This window comes from Chiloscyllium punctatum, chromosome 23 (genome assembly GCF_047496795.1).
Source record: "Chiloscyllium punctatum isolate Juve2018m chromosome 23, sChiPun1.3, whole genome shotgun sequence".
Classification (NCBI taxonomy): Eukaryota; Metazoa; Chordata; class Chondrichthyes; order Orectolobiformes; family Hemiscylliidae; genus Chiloscyllium; species Chiloscyllium punctatum.
In genome coordinates this window covers 92,379,579-92,407,425 of record NC_092761.1, presented here as the reverse complement: position 1 = coordinate 92,407,425, position 27,847 = coordinate 92,379,579, and the positions used below count along the sequence as shown (strand labels likewise).

The 27,847-nt window shown below is 42.7% G+C and overlaps 1 protein-coding gene across 8 annotated transcripts in view; it reads right to left on the bottom strand.

Annotated features, from left to right (window-relative positions):
* Window positions 1-669: 669 nt before the first annotated feature.
* Window positions 670-27,847, bottom strand: part of LOC140494260 (uncharacterized) — a 31,482-nt gene continuing 4,304 nt past the window's right edge. For 3 of the 8 annotated variants that reach the window (XM_072593516.1, XM_072593519.1, XM_072593521.1), the window contains 10 exons: window positions 23,787-23,858; window positions 23,127-23,223; window positions 18,753-18,839; window positions 18,084-18,221; window positions 10,688-10,743; window positions 8,495-8,702; window positions 6,517-6,663; window positions 4,407-4,527; window positions 2,904-3,016; window positions 670-2,231 (listed from right to left, as the gene is read on the bottom strand). In XM_072593516.1, the coding sequence (XP_072449617.1) occupies window positions 2,106-2,231; window positions 2,904-3,016; window positions 4,407-4,527; window positions 6,517-6,663; window positions 8,495-8,702; window positions 10,688-10,743; window positions 18,084-18,221; window positions 18,753-18,839; window positions 23,127-23,223; window positions 23,787-23,858 (1,165 nt within the window). In that variant the 3' untranslated portion in view covers window positions 670-2,105. The remainder of the gene's footprint in view (window positions 2,232-2,903; window positions 3,017-4,406; window positions 4,528-6,516; window positions 6,664-8,494; window positions 8,703-10,687; window positions 10,744-18,083; window positions 18,222-18,752; window positions 18,840-23,126; window positions 23,224-23,786; window positions 23,859-27,847) is intronic. The other 5 variants (XM_072593517.1, XM_072593520.1, XM_072593523.1 and 2 more) reach the window with 3 other exon arrangements.

Sequence of the window (27,847 nt, the reverse complement as noted above, 5' to 3'; positions counted from 1 at the left end):
TCCAGTGCCATTCAAAGGGTGCCCGAGATCTTAAGGAACATTGGCCAACAAATCTCTGATGCCCTTCAAGGTGAACAATAAAAAACTGGATTTCATAACTTATATTCTTTGTGGTAATTGTATGATACCAAAGAAAACAAAATTCTGACATTTCCCTTGAATTGTGGGGGTCCAAGTGAGCTGCCATTTCATTGAAGTTGGAGATCAGCCATTTCAGGAAGAGTTGTGCCTACTTCTCTTCTGGGGGTATCAATTCTCTTTGTAAAGATTAGCTATGATATCAAAGGGCTGGACGTACCAGTGATAACTGTGTGCTACCTTCATTGTAGATGTGACTGATAACGGGTAAACTAGTAAATGCAGTTTAAAATCTGAATGGTCAAGTGGGCTCTTATCATTTCCAAACCTTTCTCAATTTTGTGCACCAAACACCAAAAGTGAAGGTGCTTAATTCAAAGTTCAAGTAGATTTGAACAGTTTTTTCACTGGAGGCAACATTATTAATTCTTTTGACCAATATCCACAGGACAGATGTAAGAAAGTGATCCAAACTGGTTGTGTCAGCCCAATATTCCACCTCCAGCCGGGAGGACAGATTCCTTGCAGATTCTCCCTCAGATTAAGAACATTATTCAGGATGTCACAGGAATGAGTGACAATTCCCTGGAACATGTTAGTACAACCATTTTATTGGATATGATGTTACAACAAGAGTGAAATGTTAAACGCTAAATTATTACAAAAGGAAGAAGGGAAGATAATTTAAAGGAAACAGAAGACCTTGTATAAAGTAAGAAATGCAACTTCGCCATAACACAAACATCACATCTCAATATAGGAAGGCTAGCACTGGAGGGGACGTACAGGAGGTTCACCAGGACGTTGCCAGGGATGGAGAAACTGAGACTACAAAGGGTTGGTTTGTTTTCTCTAGAGCAGAGAAGACTGAGGGGGTCATGATTCAAATAACGTTATGAGGGGTATGGACAGACTGAAGAGACATCAGCTGTTCCCCTGGGTTGAGGCATCAAGATGAAAGGGCATAGTTTTAGGGTAACGTGTAACACCTAGAGAGAGGATTTGAGAAGAAAACATTTTCACTCAGTAGATAGTGGGAATCTGGAATGCACTGCCTGGGAAGGGGGTGGAGGCTGGAAATCTTACAACCTTTTAAAAAAAAATTGGATGAGTACTTCAAGTATCATCACATTCAAAGATAAGGGACACATGCAGGAAATAGGGATTAGCGTACTTTTTGTGGTCATTATGTTGGTGCAGACTTAACGGGTTGAAGGGCGCTGTAGGAATCTGTGAACCCCAAACCAGTCTAACCATGATCCAAAATGGTAAAGATCCCTAAATTAGTCTGTCCAAGTCAAGTGTCTAAAATACCAGAACAACTTTTGGCAAAGATTAGACCAAGTCCCCACAGAACGGTTCTTGGGGCTGGATACTCTGGGCAGACACTTCCCTCCTCCAATCCGGCTACGGCAGTGAATTCAGGAAGTTGTTTGCCAAATTTCTGGCTTCGCCCAAGTTCAAGACTTCCGTAAGAGTTTCTCGAAACAGAAGGTCTGATCAAAGCAGGAGTATTATCTCTTTCAGACTTACCAAAACTTGTATCAGTTTGTTGACCAATCCATGATAATGTCTCCCACCTGTACCCTGCTTATCAAGTAAAACTCTAGTTCACTGGCCACACCATGGAAGGCTAGTTATTCTCCAGCATGAAGGACAAGGGTGATCAGGATCAATAGAGTTAGGTCAACTCCTCTTTTTAAACAATGCCAAAAGAATTCTGATGTAAACATCGGGGCAGAGGGGAAACTACCAAGTTAAAATATCAGCTATGTTTGAAATAATTAGAAACAAGCTAAAAGAAATTCATAGTTATAAAATACATCTACATAATTAACTAGTTTGACATCAAATCACAACCACTTTTGGGTTAAGTCAATGTTTACAAAGTGAGAATTCTTGTTTACATAAAGTTCAAAAGATAAATTGCAAAAATATAATGATTTAAAACTGTAGACCCACACACTACTACCCCTGTCTCAGACATCCCAATAACACCACCACCCAATCTCGGACACCCCTCCACCTTAGACCCCCTGATAACCACTGTCTGCAATTAAGTTTCTCTCCTCCATTTGCTGTTCATACTGGAAGAGATCGGCCAGGTCTTCATCCATGTGTTCACTCAGCTCTGACAAGATCACATCCAGCACCTGCACAAGACAGAGAGCCATTACTGATGTGTCAACGCCTGACAGTCACCATATAGGTGAACACTTGCCTTTTACGCTGTATCTCTCTTTGTTCCTACCCCTGGGAATTCTGAATAATTCCTTTAATTAGAGAAAATAAAATCGAAGAATCACATAGAAGGGGACTATAAGTGGTTGCCATCCCCATCCTATGACCGAGAAACTAAGCGCTACCACCAAGCAATGCCTCAATACAATAAAGGTTCTTGTCTGCAGGTTTTAAGAAGCCTATGGAAAGTGTTCATGTCAATTAACACTGCACTACATTGGATGTGAAATACAGAACCTTCCGATATGGCTGCTTCTCCCAATGTACAGGGCAAGTGTATTGGAACAGAGGTGTATGTTCTTCTGAGGATGGTGATGAACCAGATTAAATTGAACAACAGTGTAGAGGCAGCTTTGCTCTGCATCAAACCCTGTCACAGGAGTGCTAGATGGAGATAGCCTAGAGGAAATTCTCTGTTGGTTGTCGTTGATGGTGGCTTGTGAAATGGAAGTCCTTCATTCCTAAATCCTTAAAAGCCCTTACCCACAAGTTGCAGCTGTAAAGAAAACTCCTGAGAGAAAAAAAAATCAGTAGCTTTTAAGGAGGGAAATATTCAGAATAAAGTGGAAGGCATGTGCACTTACCACGTCAGTGAAAGCCTTTCTGTGGTAATCCTTCAGTGCCACATTCTCAGTAATTAAACAACAGTGTTGGGTAATGTTCAGATATTGCCCGATAAGGACATTGAGCATCCAGCCTGCAAAAGGGAGGGCAGAGTATATTCCAAGTTACAGACCTGCAAACCGATGATGAAATTAACACAACATTCAGAGTGAAGTTTCTCGAGAGTTGTGCTAAAGCTAGTTGTGTCCCAGTGAGCTGCTCTCCATTTCAGTCAATGCTGTATGATACTGTACTCAATAAGGGCAGGCTGGAATGTGGGAGTTAACATCACAGACTGATCTTTGTGATCAGGCTGAACAGCTGAGCATGACTGACTGACTAAACAGCCTGTTCTTGCTGCCGTTTCTTGCAGAGGCCTGAGCACACGAGAAAGTGTGGTCATTAGGTACAGTGATATCAGACTCTCAGACATTTTTTGGGTAACAATCTATGTAAGGATTGTGGAAATGTCTGAAATCTCCAAATGTAGTTCAAATGCAGATACATTCACAGGGGGTCCTAGGGATTAGGGGAACTGCCCAGTGAAGTTGAAGTATTTCAGATATTCCGGATGCAAGTCAGGGCTTCCCAGTCCTAAAGTTCATCTTCAAGAATGTGACCAGTCTCCAACCATCAAGAGGCTGGAACATTTGGCCTAATGTTGGCTTGTGCTCTTTCTATTTCCTTTAGAAATTCCTAGGTCTACATCTATAATGGGAACATGCTGTTACTGTATTGAGATTGTCCCAGTGCAGACTCAGTCTAATAGCGTGAGCAGCCTGGCCTCATGTGTTATATCTTCACTTTTCGATGGGACTGTGGCTGACAAGGCCAGCATTTCATTCCCATGCCTAAACCGCCTTGAGAAAATGGAGGTGAACTCCCTTCTTCAATACACCCAGTAGCTTGTTAGGCCATTTTATAGGCAGTTAAACATCAACTAATTGCTTGTAGGTTTGGAGTCACACATCATCATACCAGGTAATAACTTCTTAAAATAATGTTAAGGTAAGATTTCCTTCCCTAAAAAAATAGATTAGGCTTTATCACAATTTGACAGTTACTAATCCTAAAATATATGCCAAATTTATTAAGGATACAAACTCACATTATTAAAAATGAAGCACAGTTCCTTGGTTTAAATAAAAATCTCCCCGTTTCATTTAGATTCTCTCTTCTTTTTCACACAACAGAGAGGTTTGAGTTCCACAATTCATTCTGATATTTTGCAATAATCCTTCAAATGTTTGCTACTAAAGAGAATGCTGTCAGTGGTTCCTTAAACCCTTGGATTTTCCTTTTATTTTCTTGGGAAACCTTTGACCTCTGCAGATGCTTTCACTAAGGTGTAGACGGATTTGAGTGTGTGTGTTGGATTAGGACGCTCAGACATTTCTCCATACCCTGCCACCCTGTGCTCAGTGCATTGCTCAGTTACCTGCAGAGTAATAATGCATGGATATGTGGAGAGTAGAACAACTCACCGTCTAATAGCCTGTCCAGCTCAATCATTTCAGACAATTCTCTCCCCTGGTTCCTGAGAATCTTCAACAGACCCTCCAAGAGGAACATATCAAGGAGTCTCTGGTCAGCATTTGTGCTCACCTGCAGGAAAATGAGTGTTAATTACCAGACTATGGAAGTGCTTGCTGTTACATTACTGAAAAGTGATGTACCTTGATCTCACTGCCACACTTCTTTCACAATTGTATGCATCTTTTTCCATTCAGAGGTAATCCTAACCCAGCCAAGGCCAATTCCAACTCAACACTTTTAGGTGTCTTCAGACTGTAACCGTCACGTCACCCGAAACTGCCAAAGACAGTGAGGCCCAAATGGATCTTTCCATCTAAAGCTCTTTCCATCCCCTTCCAACAGGGCAACAGTTCGTAGTTAGTGGAGGTGAAAATAGGAACAGGAGGTAGTCATCAAGTCTATTGAGCCTGTTTGCATATCGATTTTAAGAAGATGTTAATGCTTTCAACAGGCTGCAGAAGAGGTTCTCTAGATTATTCCCTAAATGAGCAATTCCAGTAATGGGGAAGGGTGGCAGAAACCAGGCTTGCTCTCCTGAAGACAGACAAGGCTAAGAGGAGGTTTGATAAAAGCATTCAAATGGTGAAAAGTTTTGATCGAGTAAATAGGAAAAAAACTTTGAGGGATGAAAAAGTCAGTAATGAGAGGAGACATGGTTGGAAAGAGAGCCAGAGGCAACAAAGGGGAATATTTTAATTTACACAGAGTTGTTATAATTTGCAACAGTTGCCTGGAATGGTAATATGAGGCGATTCAATACTAACTTTCAAAAGACAATTTAATAAATAATGGAGAGAAAAAGATGACAGGAGTACAGGAAAGTAACACTGCAGTGATAGGAATTGGGTAGTCTCATAATCAGACAGTGTGGACATCATGGCCTGGATAGCTCCAGCAGACTGTCTGAGTCCAATTCGGTGACGGTGGGTCTGTGCCTCAACCCCATTTCTAGTAAGGTTTTGTGAAAAAAGAGCAAAACATTTTGTAAGACCTCGCTCCCTAATCTTTTCAGTGACCCAGCAGACAACACTGACTGTAGCACATGACAAAGACCCCTTTGTGTCAAACTCTTAATTTATTTCAAATCAGCTTCCCTGATTCCACATACACTGCTGAATCAAAACTTGAGTGCATCATGGCATTGCACTGCATTAAAAACCTGGAGACCTTTGGATCCAGTTCATCTCGAACTCTCCATTGTTCCTCTGATTTCTTGCAGTCTATAACGCTTTCTGTGCTATTGCTCTTGTTCTGTTCCCCACCGATTAATTAATTATTGATCCATCCATTTAAATCATAATCCCTCAACTCATTTTATCCTCCCAATTTGCCCAGCTATCTTCTAAAGCCACAGACTCTGTTGATGTTCTGACCACAAAGCTCACCAGGAACATGAGGAACAGCACCTCATTGTTCAGTTAGGAAGTTCACAGCCTTATGGACTCAACACAAAGTTCAGCAAATTCCAGGTCGTAAGCACATTGCACTTATCCAGAGAAGATCATTTACATCCCACCTTCATACATCTTTCTTTACTTCTCCCATTTCCTGAGTAATTTAATCTCTCTTGCTCTCCATTTTATCACAGACCTTCTGTTTCATTCCTTTTTCCACTGCCTCTGGAATTCCTTAAAACTGTTTAAAGCTTTTTCCAGTTCAGCCCAAAAAGTTGCAAACCTGAGCCGTTAATCTTTTCCCCGATCCTGGCAGACATGCACTATATCTTGCTCAAGTGCTACTTTGCACAGACAAGCCTTTGAAAATCAATTATCCGACAACAGTATGATCCAAATTTGCTCTGCTGACCAGATAGGTGTAACTTCGCCATAGGGATCGATGGATACTACCATGAAAGCAAACTGTACAATACAAACTGGACTGCTCACTATAGCTGGTTTAATAATGCTAAACCAAGTTGACCTCTTATCCAGATGGCAAGCACTAGTATATTAGATAACTTCTTTTAAAAATAAATACCTTGATGGTCATCATTTAAGTATGACATGAAAGAAGATAACCAAGGTGATCAAACAGACAACATCCTGCTCTTTCACTTACAGCCTGCTGCTGCTCTTCATGTGTTTCAGTGTCATATTCACTCAGCAGTAACACTGCAACATTCCTCATTTCCTCATCCAGTACCTCCGGCAGGATGTCCTCCTGCAGGATTCCCTCCAGCAATGTTTCATTTACAGTCTCTTTCACCTGTAGTATTCAAAACACAAGTTACTACTCATTCTTGGGAGTTCCTCAAAATAGCATTAGTGTACATGGCAATGCAAGGAAGCAGGGTAAAGAAAGTTCTCTATTTACCATGTTACACAGAAACATCTCAAACAAACGTTAAATGCAATGATATACTGTGAATGCATTGACTGAGGCTCAGAAAATCCAGCAAATACTGTGCAACAGTGACACCCACAGGTTGTGATTAAACTAATGGCCAATTAGACTGTTTCTGATAGAGGAGGAAGTGAGGAGTGCAGATGCTGGAGATCAGAGTCGAGAGTGTGGTGCTGGAAAAGCACAGCAGGTCAGGCAGCATCCGAGGAGCAGGACAATTGACGTTTCAGGCATGATGAAGGGCTTATGCCCGGAATGTTGATTCTCCTGCTCCTCGGATGCTGCCTGACCTGATGTGCTTTTCCAGCATCACACTCTCAACTCTGTTTCTGATAGAGTTGGTGAAAGGAAGAATAACAGACCAAGAAGAATGTCTCTACAAACAGTGTTGATAAAACTAAGTGTCAACCTGGGTTTCACTGAATCAGAGGTTAAAAAAAGAACTGCTGATACTGGATATCAAACGCAAGAACAGAAATCGCTGGGAAAACCTCAGCATGTCTGGCAGCATTGTGAAGAGAAAATAGTGTTACTGTTTTGGATCGAGTTCTGAAGAAGGGTCACTTGACCCAAACATTAAGTCGGCGTGAATCAGAGATTAACTACCTTGAGTTCCAGTTTGGAGACATGAGCAGGTCAGGTAACTTGATGGAATGCTGCACTGTCACTGACACAGTCTTTTAGATAAGATAGCAAATAGAAATACTCCCATCACAATATTCGAAAAGCAACAGGAATGTGTCTAATATTTCTCTTTCAACCAGTAATACCATCTCATTGTGTGAAAATTGACTGTTGCACTTCCCCATGTTGGAACAGAGACTAATTCAAAATATATTTCATTGGCTGTAAAGTACTTTAGGAGATCCAATTACACAGCTCTATAAATGAAAGCTCCTTCTGTCAACAGGATCATGAACCATGGATTGATATCTCAATACAGCTGATTGTGGAATAATGCTCACTGCTACACTGACTGCATCTTCATATTCACATTGAATGCAAGTGTCAAAGAAAAACATTTTATTATGCTGGTATTGTACAAGTGTAGGGGTATAGGAATAGAAGGCAGACTGTGGTAGAGTGGGCATGTGACTGGATTAGTAATCCAGAGTCAAGATGAGAGTGGTGCTGCAAAAGCACCACTCATTCCTGATGAAGGGCTCCTGCCTGAAACACACGATTTTCCTGCTCCTTGGATGCTGCCTGATCTGCTTTTCCAGCACCACTCTAATCTTGACTCTGATCTCCAGCATCTGCAGTCCTCACTGTCACCCCTTCGTAATCCAGAGGCCTAAATTAATCCTTTTTGGGAATGAGAGTTCAATTCTCATCACAGCAGCTAGTGGAATTTGAATTCAATTAATAATCTGGAATTGAATTTATTCAATAACAATGACCATTGATTGTATTAAAGCCCACTAGGGATCACTAATATCCTTCAGGGAAGGAAATCAAACACCCTTCATTGGTCTGCCTGTGACTCCAGACCCAAAGTAAAGTGGTTGACTTTCAACTGCCTCAGATAAAAGGCAAATAGGGACAGACAACAAATGTGGATGTCGCCAGTGACACCCACATTCCATGAAACAATAAAAACAAGGACAATTCAACAAATCACTGTTTCACTATGAGACAAACAATTTTAAAAATAAAACAAAACTCTCTGAAAAGATTATTTAGTGATACCCACAAGCTGTAGCACCATTGGCTCAACCGTCTCCACTATGAGCTCTGTCAGAGAATCATTGATAGCTGTGTTGGTCAGGTGATTCTCAACAAGTTCCTCAACAACTTTTCGGATCAATCCCACAGTCACCTCACTGACAGCTTCCTCCAGGAGTGTGTCTAATATTGTCACAGCTGGCAACTGCTTCAATGCATCCAGTTTCACTGTCTCCCTGAAAAATACAAATAGCAGCTAGTGATTGATATCAGAACAGCATTAATACTACAAAGATATTGAGGGCTGAATGGTCAAGTGAGGATTTCATCGATCTAGAGATCTCAAGGCCTCTCAGTGCAGCGTCTTAAGTGTTTTGGAAATCATTCTGTTATAATATTTGGCTGCCTACTGCACGGGTGTCCCATCGTTGACGAACCATTTTACCTCACTCCTGTGCAGTGGAATCAGAAGAGATGTCTGGACTTGAAGGAGAGAAAATCAAAACTAATCTGCAAAAGTATTATTTTAGAGATAGTGTGGTTAATCGGTTGACCTAGACTCCCCGGGCAATGATGGTTGCAGTTTATAAATAAACATTGTCAGACTGAGTATGCAGTAATTTGAGACATAGTATGAGGTGAATGAAATGTGCTTGGAATCTAAATAACTTTAGGGCTACATTACAAAAGCAAAATATTAAGAATTCTGGAAGTCTGAATTAAAAACAAGTGCTGGAAAAACTCAGCAGGTCTGCCAGCATTACATGCAGAGAGAGAAACAGAGTTAATGCTTGGAGTCCAATAACCCTGCTTCAGAAACATAGGCCCATTATTCCCCAACGTTCTCTACCAAGGAGTTTCACATCTGCAACTCTTGTAGACTAATCAAAAGACTCATCAAAAGATTAATTTGCACTGCATCCTGCAATCCTGAGATATTGAAGGTGAACAGTATGAACCTTAGATGTTTACATTCAATAATTACCATCTTTCTGTGACGATGTTTGCTATGTCAGGCCAAAGGTGTTCTACCAACTGTTGTACCTGTGCTGTATTATCTATCCTATTTCTGCAATTTAACTGCCCCATTTCTCTCAGAATCACCAGGCAAACTGCTGCTCATCAAAGCGACTAACGATCACGGATGTTTATTTATCGATGTCTGCTGCCATGTCATTTCAGATGCTTCTCTGCTAAAGAACCCTACAGTGTCTAACCTAGTCCTACACTTACATTCTACATGTATGCCATTCCTTGCTACTCTTTCTGTTCACTGCCTTCCATTTGGACTAATGTTTTCCATATTTAAAAATGTTACATCAAATTCATGCAACGTCCATGCTTTACTCAGATAAAAGCAGATTTCAGTAAGTGGAAAGCTCTTAAACTAAAGATCAATCCAATCTGCTCTGAAAAACTGTATCAGACCTGAAAGGGTCACTCTCTCTATAGTGCTGTCAAACCCTGCTGAGTTTGTCCAGCACCTTTTGGCTTTATTTTTTTCCCAGTAGCTTTCCTGTAGAGATTTTACAATACTCTACATCAGCTATAATGTGAGAATAATCAGAGGTATCAATTATAAACAGCTGTGTCAGTATTGGGCACACCCTGAAAATAAAATTTAGTGTGAATGGAGTAAGACATTATTGAACTAACACTGCATTTACAACACAGTACATACATTTAAATAGCACCTGTACTACAACACAATGTACCAAGGTACTCCACAGGAATGTAACCAAATAAAAACACAATATTGCCTCAGACAGGTGATAAAAGTTTGGTTAAAGAAGTAAACTTTATGAATCACTTTAAAGAAGAAATCTAAGGTAGAGTGAGGTTTCGGGGTGAGAATCCAGGCATTAGAGACTTGTAACTGAAGCCACTGGTTGAACAATTTGCAGAGTAGCATTGCTAGGTCGTGTATTGTCAGAGGTACCAAATAACAAAACCACAAACTCAAGAGTATCTCAGGTGGTGATAAACGGTCCATGGTGTCCTCATCAATTTTTAACAATCAATCAACAATACCAAAACAAGAGAGTTAGTTATTAATCTCATTGTTCATATATTTGTGGTAACTTCCTCTGTTCAAATTGTCTGTTGTGTTTTTTTTTAATTGAAACAAAATCATTTCATTGACTCTCGGTTCATTGTAACATCCTGAAGTCATGAATTGCAGAGTATTTGTGAAAGCCTTGCTATCTTTCATTATACTTACAGTAGCTTCCCCTTGATATCGAAATTCTTCCCAGTTGGTGAGAATGCAGGAGCACACTGAAAAAAAAAATTCTTTATAAACACCAGCTTTTAAACCTTTACAGTACTTACATTCCACGAGAAACCATGGCGCATGGTGGGGTTTGGGGGCTGTGAAAGCTGAGGGTTAGTATTGCTGAGCTATTAATCCAGAGACCCAGGTAATGGTCTGGGGACTCGGGTTCAAATCCCACCAGGACAGATTGTGGAATTTGAATTCAATAAAAATCTGGAATTAAGAGATTAATAATGAGCGTTAAACCACTGATGATTGTCAGAAAAACCCATCAGGTTTACTAAAACTCCTCAGGGGAAGAAATCTGTCATCCCCACTGGTCTGGCCTACACTTGACTCCAGACCCACAGCAATGGAGTTACTCTCAGTTACCCTCTGAAACGACCTACCAAGCCATTCAAAGTCTCAAGGAACTGAAATCGGAGAGATCACCTGGCATCTGCCTAGGCACTGGAAAAGACAATGACAGAAACAGCCCTGTTGACCCGCACAGTCCTCCTCACTACATTGGGGGGCTAGTGCTGTCCCACAAACTAGTCAAGCAACAACCTGACTTTGTCTGTCTGTAAGGTATGATTCAGAGAATATGACTATGTCCCAGACACCACCATCCCTGGATGTGTCCTGTCTTATTGGCAGAAGAGACCTAGCAGAGGTGGAGGCACAGTGGTACAGTTATGCGATGGTTGTGCTCTTTTGCAACCCTGTGTTATAGAAAAACCGAGCTTTAGAAACAGCGCTTAAAATGTTGTCGATGTAATCGCGTTACAGCCAACACATGATTTAAAGGTTCCCGCTTTAGAAACAGTGTCCCCAATCTTTTAATTGCGTTACAGTGAATTTGTGTTAACGAAATATGCATTATAGCAGAATGCCCTGTATACAGTTGCTGGGGTGGGGGCTCTGGGATCCTCAACTCCAGATTCTATGAAATTACATGGCTTCAGATCAAACACCGGCAAGGAAATCTCCTGCTGATTACCACACACTGTCCTCACTCGGCTGATAGAACATAGAACAATACAGCACAGAACAGGCCCTTCGGCCCATGATGTTGTGCCGAACATTTGTCCTAGCTTAAGCACCCATCCATGTACCTATCCAATTGCCGCTTAAAGGTCACCAATGATTCTGACTCTGCCACTCCCACAGGCAGCACATTCCATGCCCCCACCACTCTCTGGGTAAAGAACCTACCCCTGACATCCCCCTATACCTTCTACCCTTCACCTTAAATTTATGTCCCCTTGTAACACTCTGTTGTACCCGGGGAAAAAGTTTCTGACTGTCTACTCTATCTAATACCCTGATCATCTTATAAACCTCTAACAAGTCACCCCTCATCCTTCGCCGTTCCAATGAGAAAAGGCCTAGCACTCTCAACCTATCCTCGTACGACCTACTCTCCATTCCAGGCAACATCCTGGTAAATCTCCTCTGCACCCTCTCCAAAGCTTCCTCATCTTTCCTAAAGTGAGGCGACCAGAACTGCACACAGTACTCCAAATGTGGCCTTACCAAGGTCCTGTACAGCTGCAACATCACCTCACGACTCTTGAATTCAATCCCTCTGCTAATGAACACTAATACACCATAGGCCTTCTTACAAGCTCTATCCACCTGAGTGGCAACTTTCAAAGATCTATGAACATAGACCACAAGATCCCTCTGCTCCTCCACCTTACTAAGAACCCTACCGTTAACCCTGTATTCCTCATTCTTATTTGTCCTTCCAAAATGGACAACCTCACACTTGGCAGGGTTGAACTCCATCTGCCACTCCTCAGCCCAGCTCTGCATCATATCTAAGTCCCTTTGCAGCCAACAACAGCCCTCCTCACTATCCACAACTCCACCAATCTTCGTATCATCTGCAAATTTACTGACCCACCCTTTGACTCCCTCTTCCAAGTCATTAATAAAAATTACAAACAGCAGAGGACACAGAACTGATCCCTGCGGAACTCCATTTGTAACTGGGCTCCAGGCTGAATATTTACCGTCTACCACCATTCTCTATCCAACTGGTCAAATTTCCCACTATCCCATGCCTCCTGACTTTCCGCATAAGCCTACCATGGGAACCTTATCAAATGCCTTACTAAAATCCATGTACACTACATCCACTGCTCTACCCTCATCCACATGCTTGGTCACCTCCTCAAAGAATTCAATAAGACTTGTAAGGCAAGACCTACCCCTCACAAATCTGTGTTGGCTGTCCCTAATCAAGCAGTGTCTTTCCAGATACTCATAAATCCTTTCCCTCAGTACCCTTTCCATTACTTTGCCTACCACCGAAGAAAGACTAACTGGTCTGTAATTCCTGGGGTTATCTCTATTCCCTTTTTTGAACAGGGGCACAATATTCGCCACTCTCCAGTCCCCTGGCACCACCCCCGTTGACAGTGAAGAGGAAAAGATCATTGCCAACGGCTCTGCAATTTCCTCTCTTGCTTCCCACATAATCCTAGGATATATTCCGTCAGGTCCGGGGGACTTGTCTATCCTCAAGATTTTCAAAATGCCCAACACATCTTCCTTCCTAAAAAAGTATTTCCTCTAGCTTACCAGTCCGTTTCATACTCTCCTCTTCAACAATACGGTCTCTCCACGGTCCAACAATACGGTCCCTCCATGAATCGGTACCCCTCCACATTGAACAACACTTAGAGGAACACTGAGGGTGGTAAGGGTACAAAATAGTGGGGAATCTTAATGTCCATCACTGAGAGTGGCTTGGTAGCAGTACTACTGTTCAAGCTGGTCGGGTCCTAAAGGACATAACTGCTAGACTGGGTCTGCGGCAGGTGGTGAGGGAAACAACAAGAGGGAAAAAAACATACCTGTCCCCACCCTTACTAAGCTGCCAATTGCAGGTGTATCTGTCCATGACAGTATCGGTAAGAGTGACCACTGTACAGTCCTTGTGGAGACAAAGTCCCACCTTCACATTGAGAATATCCTCCATCGTGTTGTGTGGCACTATCACCATGCTAAATGGGACAAGACTTCAAACAGATCTAGTAGCTCAAGACTAGGCATCCATGAGGCGCTGTGGGCCATCAACAGCAGAACTCTACTCCAGCACAATCTGTAACCTCATGGCCCGGCATATCCCCCACTCAACCATTACCATCAAGCCAGGGGATCAACCCGGGTTCAATGGAGAGTGTAGGAGGGCATACCAGAGGCAGCACCAGGCAAACCTGAAGATGAGATGTCAACCTGGTGAGGCTACCAAACAGGACAACTTGCCAAACAGTATAAGCAGCAAGTGATAGACAGAGCTAAGCGATCCCACAACCAACAGATCAGATCTAAGCTCCACAGTCCTGCCACATCCAGTCGTGAATGGTGATGGATGATTAAAGAACTTGTTGGAGGAGGAGGCTCCACAAATATCCCCATTCTCAATGATGGAGGAGCCCAGCACATCAGGGCAAAAGATAAGGCTGAAGCTGTCGCAGCATTTTCAGCCAGAAGTGGCGAGTGGATGATCCATCTCAGCCTCCTCCAGCAATCCTCAGCGTGACAGATGCCAGTCTTCAGCCAGTTTGATTCATTCTGTGTGACATTAAGAAACAGCTGAAGACACTGGATACTGCAAAGGCTACGGGCCCTGACAATATTCTGGCAAAAGTACTGAAGACTTGTGCTCCACAACGTGCCACTCCCTTAGCCAAGCTATTCCAGTACAGCTTCAATACTGGCATCTACCTGATAACGTGGAAAATTGCCCAGCGATGCCCTGTACATAAAAAGCAGGACAAATCCAACTGAGCCAATTACTACCCCATCAGTCTACTCTCGATCATCAGTAAAGTGATGGAAGGGGTCATCAACAGGGCTATCAACCAGCACCTGCTCAGTGACACCCAGTTTGGGTTCCCCCAGGGTCACTCAGCTCCTGACATCATCACAGCCTTGGTTCAAACATGGACAAAAGAGCTGGATTCCAGAGGAGAGGGGAGACTGACAGCCGTTGATGTCAAGGCTGTATTCGACCGAGTGCAGTATCAGGGAGCCCTGGCAAAACTGGAGTTAATGGGTATCGGGGGCAAACTCTCCGGTAGTTGGAGTCATACCTGACACATAGGAAGATAGTTGTGGTTGTTGGAGATCAGTTGTCTCAGCTCCAGGGCATCTCTGCAGGCTTTCCTCAGGGTAGTGTCCAACCATCTTCAGCTACTTCAACAAATGACCTTCCTTCCATCATAAGGCCAGAAGTGGGGGTGTTTGTCAATGATTGCACAATGTTCAGCACCATTCGCAACTCCTCAGATACTGAAGCAGTCTGTGTTCAAATGCAACAAGATCTGGATAATCTCCAGGCTTGGGCTGACAACTAGCAAGTAACCTTCACACCACACAAATGCCAGGCTGTGACTATCACCAACAAGAGACAGTCTAACCACCGCCCTTTGACATTCAATGGTGTTATCATTACAGAATCCCCCACTATCGACATCCTGGGAGTTATCAGTGATCAGAAACTCAACTGGATTCACCACATAAACGCAGTGGCTACAAGAGCAGGTCAGAGGCTAGGAATACTGCAACGAGTACCTCACTTCCTGACTCCTGTAAGCCTGTCCAACATCTACAAGGCAAAAGTCAGGACTGTGATGGACAACACTCAAGAAGCTTGACCATCCAGGACAAAGCAGCCGCTTGATTGGCACCACATTCACAAACATCCACTCCCTCCACCACTGACACTCAGTAGCAGCAGTGTGCACCATCTACAAGATGCATGACAGAAATTCACCAAAGATCCTCACACAGCACCTTCCAAACCCACAACCACTTCCATCTAAAAGGACAAGGGCAGTAGATACATGGGAACACCACTCCCTTCAAGTTCCCCTCCAAGCAACTCAACATCCTGACTTGGAAATATATTGCCGTTCTTTCACTGTCACTGGGTCAAAATCCTGGAATTCCCTCCCTAATGGCACTGTGGATCAACCCACAGCAGGTGGACTGCAGTGGTTCAAGAAGGCAGCTCAGCCACACCTTCTCAAGGGCAACTAGGGATGGGCAATAAATGCTGGCCAGCCAGCAATGCACACATCCCACAAAATGAATAAATGCTTCTCTTTTAAAAATCCTTACCTCATTCAGCCTACATGTAACTACAGGCCCACAGCAATGTGGTTGATTACAAAATGACTTCTGGGCATTTAGGGATAAGGAACAAATGCTGGCCTAGATAGCAATATCCCACCTTGTGACCTCTGTTCAAGATACTAATGGTATTTGGTGAGATAGAGAGACAGTACACACCCTAATAGATTGGCTTCACTTTGTGGTTAAGTAATCTTGGTCAAGAAAGTTGGTATAAGATGGCTCCATTTGTTACACAATAATTAAATCGCAATGCCCTCCAAACAGTACTGATTCTTTCTGGCTTCTGTGCCTTACCCCAATGGTCACTCTTCACCCTATCTGCTCTTGAGGCCACAGGATTTATGGGGCTAATTCAGTTCCGTTTCTGGTCAATGATAACAGCCAGGATGTTGAAACTGGGGGATTCAATAACAGTAACGCCACTGAATGTCAAGTGGCAATTTTTAGATTCTTTTTTGTTGGAGGTGGTCACTGCCTACCACGTGTTACTTACCAGTTGCTAAGCCTGGATGTTTTCCTGATCTTCCTGCATGGAACACTTCAGTATCTGAATTGCTGCAAATGTTTTAGTGTAAGCTGCTACTCTCTTCCCACCCCTCTTTCCTTTTTGTTTCTATTTTCCCGTTGAACTTTCTATAGTTAGCTTGATTCTACTCATATTATTAACCTGAGCCATCCCCTTTATCTGCTTAAGCTTTCTTGCTGTCTCGGTCTCATATCCAGGGAGATCTAGATCTCTGTCTGATCTCTCCTGTTTGGAAATGGACCTTGTCTGTACTCAAACCACCTCTTCTTTAAAGGCAGTACATTCTTCCAATTGCTGATTCCAATTTATCTGGTTATACCCTTATAAAAATCAACCCTTCCTTGTCCTTTTCAATATCTAACCTAAACCGTACTGTTCCCTAACTATTCACGACATGTTCACCTCGAGATCCAACCCACCTTATTCCCCAAAAACATCGAAAAATACCTCCAGGCTTCTTGGGCCAGAAACACACTTGGGAATTTCCTCCCTTTGTCTGCCCTTTACACAGCTACTCTCAAGTCCATATTGAAAGCAGTGAAATTGTCTATAGTTTTTACACCTTTCTAATTTCCTTGAACTTCATTCACGTTTTTTCCCAGTAGGTGAAGGCCAATGAATACATCCAAGAGTCTAACATTTCGACCTTACTGTACACAGTTGTTCTCCATATAGCTTCATTAATCTTCACTTGAATTACAGCACGTGAATACAGAGGCATCAGGTAAAGTGAGAAAGAGGTTCATTGAAAGATATCGTCTGAAAGGTTACAACAATCCGAAAATTCTAAATAGGCAAGAATGTTTCCTCCAAAAAAGTAAAGACTGTAGGATGACCAATTGGGGTCTTTACGAGGGGCATTACAGAGTAGACATAAAGACATTTCCACTTGTAGGGAGACCATAAACACCAGAAAGTCACTAATAAATCCAACTGGGAATTCAGAAAAAACTGTTTTATCTAGCGTGGTGAGACTGGAATTATTACCAGAGGGAATTGTTGAGGGGACTAGCACAAAGGAAGCTAACACAATAGAGAATGGAAAAGGATAGAATTGACAGTACAGTGGGAGAAAGCTCATGTGGAGCAGACCACCAGCACGGAGCAGTAAGGCTGGTTTCTGCACTGCTAAACTCCATGAATATTATTCATATTACAAGGCATCATTGTTTTACCACTTCTGAACAGGAGTTATACTGGATTCAAAACATGAACTGTGTTTCTCACTCTGCAGATGCTACCAGACCTCAGAATCATAGAATCCCTACAGTGTGGATGCAGGCCATTTGGCCCATTGAGTCCATACTGGCCCTCTGAAGAGCTTCCCATCCATACATACTCCCATACTGTATCCCTGTAACCCTGCATTTCCCATAGCTAATTCATCTAGCCTGCACATTCCTGCACACTGTGAGCAATTTAGCATGGCCAATCCACCTAACCTGCACATCTTTGGACAGTGGGAGGAAACTGGAGCACCCGGCAGTAACACATTCAGACATTGGGAGAATGTGCAAACTCCACCAGTCACCCGAGATTGGAATCAAATCCTGGCATTATAAGGCAGCAGTGCTAACCACTAAGCTACTGTGGTGCTGCAATGAATTCCTGCAACATTCTCTGTGTTTGTACCCTTGGACCTGGATTGTGCAGCATTTGAAACAGTGGAGTTGCATGCAGTACCTTAGTAACATCATGGGACAGCACTTCCATCAAGGTATCAGGCACCAACTCATCTTCAAGCATCTCCAAAATGAACCAATCAACAAAGTTCCAGGCAAACGACTGGTTTTCCTTGAAGAAGCTAAATGCTGCATGTTCCTACAAGACGATCAGATGGGATAAAGTCACACAGCTAAAAAGACACATCAGTGCTGTGTGAGGATCATACGTAGAGACAGCTCTCCCTGCCCTCCCACCACTAGTCCTGCTCCCCACAAATCTTGCTACTGCCTGACTGCATTGTGGCAGGGAAACTCCACCCCTCCTCCCCAAATCAATGCCAGAGTGAGGAAGGACTCCTTCCCCTGGGTACCCTACCTCAGCAAATGGATCAGCAGAGAAAATTGGAGCAAGCCTGGCACAGAATGCCTCTCTGCTGGTCAAGCAAATGTCGCAAAGCATTAAAGAGGAATAAAATACATGTTCCTGAGTTGTACTTTGTACATCCATAAGAGTAGTGTACCTATCCATTTGGGGCTCCGTCTGTGTGTGTGTTTGTGTGCATTGGACTGCATCTGTTTCTTTATCACTCCAGCTGTCTCCTGGGGCATAATGTAAGAGTTAGGACCCACTCCGCTGAAGATAAGCAAATTCAGTAATGACCAGGAAGGGAAATCCTTTCTCTCTTACCCGCTGAAGTCCTGAGCTGTGGCCCCCAGTTCCTGGTGACCCCTTCTTGCTGCTTTCATGTGCTTGTTGCCTCATTGAGCAGTGGTTCTGAAAATAAATGCAGAAAATTTCAAATAGTCTTGCTTCCTCTCTCAGGACTTTCAGGTTTAGACAATTAAGCACTGTATGATCCCAAGGGCAACAAGTGAATCTATTTTTGGTCTTGCTTATTGAGAGAGAGCAATGTTGGCTGGGACAGTAGGACTTTCATAATCGTCTTCAGGCAATGCCATGTGATCTTTTACATCCTAGTCCTTCAATATTTCATTGGAATTTGAATTCACAAACTGATCGCGAGAAATTGTGGTGTAGTAGTAATGTTAATAGACTAATAATCCCAGAGAACTATTCCAGGAACAAGAGACCTGGTTCAAATCCTGCCATAGCAACTGATGAAATTTAAATCCAACTTAAGAACAACCTACAGGAAACCACAGGCCAGTAAACTTAACATTTGTTATAGACTGAGTGAATGGTACTAAATTTGCTGGCAACACAAAGGTAAGTAGGAAAATAGATTATAAATACCCTGGAAAAGGAATTTAATTGAGTGGGCAAAAATGCGTTCGATGGAAGATAATTGGGAAAGCTGTGAACTTGTCCACTTTGGCAGAAAGGACAGCAAAGACATGGGGATAGATGAGGAGAGATTTCTTCACAGAATGTGGTGAACCTGCAGAACTCTGTGCTACAGAAGGCTGTGGAGACCTAGTCCCTGGTCGTATTTAAGAAAGAAATAGATAAGACTTCTCAATGCAAAAGACTTCAAGGGGTATAGGAAGAGAGCAGGTGTATGCTGTTAAGGTAGAGGAACAGTCATGATCAGGGTGAATGGTGGAGCTGGGTTGGTTGGCTGAAAGGTTTACTCTTGCTCTTATTGTTAATGTTTCTAAAAGCCAAATGTTAATTAAATGTCAGAGATTATAGAACTCAGGGGCACAGAGCGATCTGGCGTCTTGGCTAATTCATCACAAAATCATGTATAGTGGGTGAGGAGGAAAGCATTCATTTGTCATTTGACAATGTTTGTATTTAGATAAAGGGAATCTTGTCTAAAAGTTGGCACATGTTGCCATAGCTATACAGACCCTTAGTGAGATCTCGTCTGAATACAGTGTACAATTTTGGCCTCCTAGCTTGAGGCAGTCCAGAGAAGTGATGGAATCTCAGATGCAGAGGTTAAATAGCAAGGAAAGGTTGAACAAGGTGGACCTCTACCCACTGGAGTTCCAAAGAATGAGGAATGATCAAATTGAAACATAAAAGACCAAGACACTAGACAGGAAGATGATAAGAAGGTGTTTCCACTTGGGGACATGGAGAGTCTCGAATTTGAGGACAGAGTTTAAAAATTAGGAGTCCCTATTTAATACCAAGGTGAGGATTCTCTCTTTTTTCAGAGGGCCATTATCGTGTGAAATTCTCCCCAAAGAACATTAAATACACTCAAGGCAGAGTTGGATCGATTCTTGACTGATAAGGGAGTCTGGGTTGATGGGGACAGGGGGTAAAATGGATATGAGGCCACAATTAGAGCAGCCTTGGCAGACTCAAGGGGCCAAATGTTTTTCACTTGCTCCTAATGTCCTGGCGTGATCCTGAACAGGCCAAATAAAGCCAAGCTACTTTAGAATTTAGTTATATATGACATCTTCACCAATTCTGCACACAGAATTAGCATTACAATCTGTACTCTGCATGGCCTCCACTGAAGCACAGATCGTGCGTTCACTGAATCTGGCTGAAGTAGTGAACCTAGTATAATTTCTGGCCACCTTTCACATTTTGTGCACAACTCCAAAGATTAGTTTTATTTTCATAAACTTCATGGGCGGCAAATTACAGTCAGGGCTGCTCTTGCACAAATACTTAATGAATCTTTGCTAAATTTCTCTGTGCACTATTTTAATGCAGGTGTTAACCTTTGTGGTAAATAACTGGCACTGAACAGAGTAAACATAAGAACCAGATGTCAGCTGTGGCTCAGTAGCAGCATTCTCACCACTCAGAGGTTTCTGGGTCAAGTCTCACTCAACAACTGCACTATCAGATGTGATGTTAAACTGAGGCCTTGTCAGCAGGATATAAAAAATTGCAATATCGGAAGATGATCTGGAAGTTCTCTCTGCTAAGCTAGGAAAGTATATCCTTTCAACAACCTCAATAAAGCAGAATATTGTTAGCAGGTAATCTGTGGTGTTTCCTACATCACAAAAGTGATTATAATTTCAAGACTGAGAGTCAGAGTTAAAGACGCATACAGAACTTTGGTCCAACTCGTTCATGCTGACCAGATATCTTGAATTAATTTAGTTCTATTTGCCAACGTTTGGCCCATATCCCTCTAAATACTTCATATTCACATACCCATACAGATGCCTTTTAAATGTTGTAATTGTACCATCCCCCACCACTTCCTCTGGCAGCTCATTCCAAACATGCACCATCCTCTGCATGAAAACATTGCCCCTCAGGTCCCTGTTAAATCTTTCCCCTCTTACCTGAAACCTATGCCCACTGGTTTTGGGCTCCCCTACCCTGGGGAGAAGACTTTGAGTATTGACTGTATGCATGTCCCTCATGATTTTATAAACCTCTATAAGGTCACCCTTCAGCCTCCAACGCTCCAGGGAAAATAGTCCCAGCCTATTCAGCCGCTTCCTATATCCCAAACATCTTGAACATACTAACTTCAGGAAGATCAACTTAGAAATACTTCTAAATATTTTTGCTGGAATCTGAAGTCAGACTGACTTGAAATCTCTTCTGTATTTGGATCTGCATTAACTCAAATACTATCAGTCACAATGCCACAAGGATCGGTGCTGGGCCCTCTACTTTTTGTCATTTGTCATGATTTGGATGCGAGCATAAGAGGTACAGTGAGTAAGTTTGCAGATGACACCAAAATTGGAGGTGTAGTGGACAGCGAAGAGGGTTACCTCAGATTACAACAGGATCTGGACCAGATGGGCCAATGGGCTGAGAAGTGGCAGATGGAGTTTAATTCAGATAAATGCAAGGTGCTACATTTGGGGAAAGCAAATCTTAGCAGGACTTATACACTTAATGGTAAGGTCCTAGGGAGTGTTGCTGAACAAAGAGACTTTGGAGTGCAGGTTCATAGTTCCTTGAAAGTGGAGTCACAGGTAGATAGGATAGTGAAGAAGGTGTTTGGTATGCTTTCCTTTTTTGGTCAGAGTATTGAGTACAGGAGTTGGGAGGTCATGTTGCGGCTGTACAGGACATTGGTTAGGCCACTGTTGGAATATTGTGTGCAATTCTGGTCTCCTTCCTATTGGAAAGATGTAGTGAAACTTGAAAGGGTTCAGAAAAGATTTACAAGGATGTTGCCAGGGTTGGAGGATCTGAGCTATAGGGAGAGGCCGAACAGGCTGGGGCTGTTTTCCCTGGAGCGTCGGAGGATGAGGGGCGACCTTATAGAGATTTACAAAATTATGAGGGGCATGGATAGGATAAATAGGCAAAGTCTTTTCCCTGGGGTTGGGGAGTCCAGAACTAGAGGGCATAGGTTTAGGGTGAGAGGGGAAAGATATAAAAGAGACCTACGGGGCAACTTTTTCACACAGAGGGTGGTATGTGTATGGAATGAGCTGCCAGAGGAAGTGGTGGAGGCTGGTACAATTGCAGCATTTAAGAGGCATTTGGATGGGTATGTGAATACGAAGGGTTTGGAGGGATATGGGCCGGGTGCTGGCAGGTGGGACTAGATTGGGTTGGGATATCTGGTCAGCATGGACGGGTGGGACCAAAGGGTCTGTTTCCATGCTGTACATCTCTATGACACTATGACTCTAAGACCCAATCACAAGCTACCACAGTACACTCTCTATATTTCAAATGCAGCCTGCTTTGTTAAAATTAAACAAAGGTTAGGTTGATACCCCTTTAAAGTGCAGAAGTCAATGCCCGAACAGTACAAATAACAACAGAAACAATAATAAGAGCAGAGTAGCACACTGAGAGGTTCTCCAGCTTGAGTTCACTGGCAGTAAAGCATTTTACCAGATTCTCAGGTTATACAGAAATAAGCTTTTTCTTTCATTCTTAAGCTTTTTGACAAGAACTCAAAAAAAAATGGGATCTGCATCTGAAATGCTGTAAACTTAAAGATTGCAATCTGGGTGCTAGGAAATGGGATTAAAATTGATGGCCAGTTTATTCAGCTAGCACAGATATGATGGGCTGAAAGGGCCTGGTAAAGAAAAGGAGAACACTGGAATTAAAAAGCTCCTCTGAGAAAATAAAAAGCAACATAATGCTTTCAGAATACAGACAGAAATAAATGTCAAAATTGCTCTGGTGGATTCATACCTCCAGTGGGAGATCAGAGGAGAGAATCATGGCAGCATCTGGAACACTGGAACGTTTATGTTTACCAAGTGGCTGCTTCCTCAGAGCTTCTTTTCTGCTTGAAGGATAGATCCATGGTAAACAAACCGTTGAGACTGTACATCGTCATAAAACAGCCTGGCATTAAGAATAATAATGCGTTGATATCAACTGTGACAAAAATTCTAGCATTCCTTCCTGACTAAATGCCAACAAAAACTGATTAACTAATCATTTATTTCACTGCTGTTGGTGGGATTGCAAAATGCTGTCACATTCCATCCAAAGTGATAGCTGTGATATTATTCATTTGATGTCACATACTTTAGCCATTCTGAATATTACACAGGTCAGAGAGACAGTCCTGCTGGTGTTGCTAGATTCAGGTAAGGTCAATAGTAGAGGAAAGAGTAAGGTTTTATCCAGAGATAGACTGGGTAATTTAGAAATGTACTTATACAAAAACAGTAGTAGCAGCTATGACACATAGGGCTTAAAATATTTCTGTCTGTGACCGAGGCCAAACATTTTAATAAGGTGCTATAGGTAATAAATCTTATTTTATGCAAAATCTTCTCATAGTTTGCTATTATTTTAATAGCATTTTCTTATTAATTTAAACCAAGTGCTCATTCCACTTACTTGCCATTGGTCTTTCCAGTGAACAGTGGGGGAGCCTCTAGCCGGGGAACCAGTCTGACATTGGTGTGGAGCCTGTAATCAAGAGCCTGAATCAGCAAATTAGTGCAGACGAGGAAATGATCACCCAGCTAATTTCAAGAAAGCATCTGTATACAACATCCCACAACACAGAGTGAGGAAGTACAGGGAGGGGGTAAGGGCCAGGGGAGGAACAGGGCAGGAGCAGAGAGGAGTGGGACTGAGCAGAAAGCCACCAATTACGAGACTGTTCCAGAGTACCATGAGGATGCCTGGCAGCAGTTCTAGATCTCATTTCTTCTACATTCATGGACATATCGAGCTCTCTTCAGGTTTCTTTAAAGGGAACCTTATTGAGCTCTTTGAGATGTAACCAAACAGGTGAATGAGGGTAGGTTGATGTGGTCTATATGGATAAACATGTGGCCAAGAATGGAATAACGTAGGGCTTCAGATTAGTTCCACTGGTCAGTGCATCATTGAGGGCCGAAGGGCCTGTACTGCACTGTATTGTTATATGTTCTATCAGTGATGCTGCACTTGCAGATTCCTAATGCGTTGTCACTGGATGAAACACTACATAATTTTGATGTGTATTCCTTTGATTATACAAAATGAAGTACTGTTCAAAACAGTAAAATGATTGGATAGTGGAGGCGGACTTTTCTTTGAATGAGAGAATTCACCCAAAAACATTCAATAACATAGATAATGTAGTCTGTTCCTCAATGGCTGACATTTAAAGAAATACTACAAGGTCTACAACAAATACACATTCATCTGAAGGACAGCACAGTGGCTTATTGGTCAGCACTGCTACCTCACAGCAACAGGGACCCAGGTTCAATTCTGGCCTTGGGCGACTCCCTGTGTGGAGTTTGTACATTCTCCCCAGTGTCTGCGTGGGTTTCCTTCCAAAAGATGTGCACGTTAGAGTGGATTGGCCATGCTAAATTGCCCATAGTGTTAGGTGCATTAGTCAAAAGGAAATGAGTCTGGGTGGGCAAATCTTTGGAGGGTCGGTGTGGACTGGTTGGGCCAAAAGGCCTGTTTCCATGCTGTAGGGAATCTAACCTAGATCTTAGATCTAATCTAAAGGGGAAAGGAGAATCAACCACTGTTAATGAAAGAAGTTCAGGATTGCATTAGAACAACGGAAGTGGCTTTACAGTGACAAGCCTGATGCACTGACAGCCAAGTAGGGCTGAGAGAAAGGTTCAGAAAGAGAGAAGAGAATATGAATGCAGGTTGTAATGGAACATAAATGTCTATCAATATATGAAAGGAACAAGATAACAAGGATAAACATGAACATGTTACAGGAGGTGATAGGAGACTTTATAGTGAAGAGCAGGCAAATGGCAGAGAAAATAAGCATCTTACTTTGCTGGAAACCTGAAACAAAAATTTAAAATTGCTGGAGAACCTCAGCACGTCTGACAGTATCTGAAGTGAGAAACAGAGTTCATGTTTTGGGTCGCAAAAGAAGACAGAAGATCTCCAAGAAACATAAAAGGTGATCAAGCAACTTAGAACATAACATACTGGTGCAGAATTAGGCCATTCGGGCCAGAGTCTGCCCCTCCATTCTATCATGGCTGTTATGTTTCTCAACTTCATCCTCCTGCCTTCTCCATGTAACCCTTGATCCTCTTGCTAATCAAGAAACTATCTATCTCTGTCTTAAATACACTCAATGACTTGGCCTCCACAGCGCTCTGCAGCAATGAGTTCGAGAGATTTACCTCCCTCTGAGTTAAGAACTTCCTCCTTATTTCAGTTCTAAAGGGTCATCCCCTTCACTCTGAGGCTGTGCCCTCAGGTCCTAGTCTCTCCTACTGCTGGAAACATCTTCTCCAAGTTGACTCTATCAGCCCTCTCAGTATTCTGTAAATTTCAGATTTCCCCTCATCCTTCTAATCTCCACTGAGTACACACCCAGAGTCTTCAACTTCTCCTCATATGACAAGCCCTTCATCCCCGAGATCATTCTTATAAACGTCTCCTGGACCCCTCCAACTCCAGCAGATCCTTCCCAAGGCCCAAAACTGCTCTCAGTACTCCAAAGCGGGCTGACCAGAGCCTGTTACAGCCTCAGCAATTCATCCCTGCTCTCATATTTTAGCCCTCTCAAAATGAATGCTAATACTGTATTTGCCTTCCTAACTGCCAACTGAACCTGCATGTTAACTTTAACTGAATCTTGAACTAGGACTCCTAAGGCCCTTTGAGCTTCAGGTTTCTGAAGCCTTTCCTTGTTTAGAATATAGTCTGCACCTCTATTCTTCTTACCAAGGTGCAAAACTTCACTTTGCCATATTGTATTGCCCACTCTCTTAGCCTGTCCAAGTCCTTCTGCAGCCTCCCTGCCTTCTCAACTCTACCTGTCCCTCCAGTTATCTTTGTGTAATCTACATACTTAGCGATAATACCCTCAGTTCCTTCATCCAGATTAATAATGGATAACATGGGTAGTTGCGATCCCAGCACTGGACCCTGCAGAGCTCTACTAGTCACCAGGTACCATCCTGAAAAAGACCCCATTATTTCCACTTTCTGCCTTCTGCCAGTCAACCAATTCTCGATCAGTCACTTGTGGAAGTGAAGAGCAAAATGTAAGGAGGTAGCACTTGAAAAGTTATCAGGATGGAGGGTTGATAAATCTCCTGGACCAGATAAGTTTTATCCCAGAGTGTTGAAGGAGGCAATAATAGATAGTGCGTGCACTGGTGGGTTCTATGATTTCATGATTCTGTAACCTGCAAACTGGAAGGTGGTAAATGTAATCCTGCTATTTAAGGAGGGAGGAAGAATGAGAACAGACTACTGCTACTAAGGACAAGTATGAGCTTGCCACCGGCAGCTGGGACAATGTTAGAATCTACTATAAAAGGAAATGATAACTGAATGGCAACATTATGCAGAGTCAACCTGGATTTGTAAAAGATCAATCCTGTTGGGAATTCCTGAGGGATCTGGGTGTCCTTGTCCATGAGTCACTAAAGTTCGCATCAAGTTGGAGTGAGAAATTGTAAAGTACTGGTAGACTGAGAATCATTTCCAGAGGCCTCATCTGGATTATTGGGGACAGTTCTGGATTCCTTGTACAAGGAAATATATAACTGTTATAGACGGAGTGCAACAGAGGTTCATCAGATGAAATCTTAGGATGGCAGGATTGTCTTGAGGAGAGATTTAGGAGTCTGGGACTTTTAAAAGAATGAGAGGCGACCTCATTTAAAATTTCAAAATTCTTAGAAAGCAGGATAGAATGTATATATGTATGACGCTCTCTGTGTTTGCTGTCAAGAACCAGGGGACAGAGTCTCAGGACGAAGGGTAGAGCATTTAAGAAGAAATAGAATCTCAGAATCCCTAAACCATTTGGCCCATCAAGTCCATTTCAACCATCCAAACCCAATCCCCTACCCTTTCCCTGTAACCCTGCATTTCCACCTAGCCTGCAGATGCCCGGACTATAGGCAATTTAGCACAGCCAATCCACCAAATCTTTGGACTGTGGGAGGAAACCAGAGCAACTGGAGAAAACCCATGTAGATACGGGAAGAATGATTAAGATTCCTTACAGTGTGGAAACACTTCGGCCCAACAAATCCATACCGACTCTCTGAAGAGTAACCCACCCAGACCCATTATCCTCTGACTAATCCACCTAACACTATGGACAATTTAGCATGGCCAATTCACCTGACTTGCACATCTTTGGACTGTGGGAGGAAACCGGAGCATCCGGAGGAAACCCACACAGGCATGGGGAGGATGTGCAAACTCCACACAGTCGCCTTAGGATGGAATTGAAGCCAGGTCCCTGGTGCTGTGAGGCAGCAGTGCTAACCAATGAGCCATCATGCAAGTTCTTCACTTAAAAGACAGTAAATCTCTGGAATTCTCTGCAAAAGGACTGTGCAGCTCAATTAATCAGAAGACTCAAGACAAAATGATAGGTTCTGGAAACTAATGACATTAATGAACACGGAGATGGTGAGATAAATATCTTCACGGAGGTGATCAGGGATGATCTA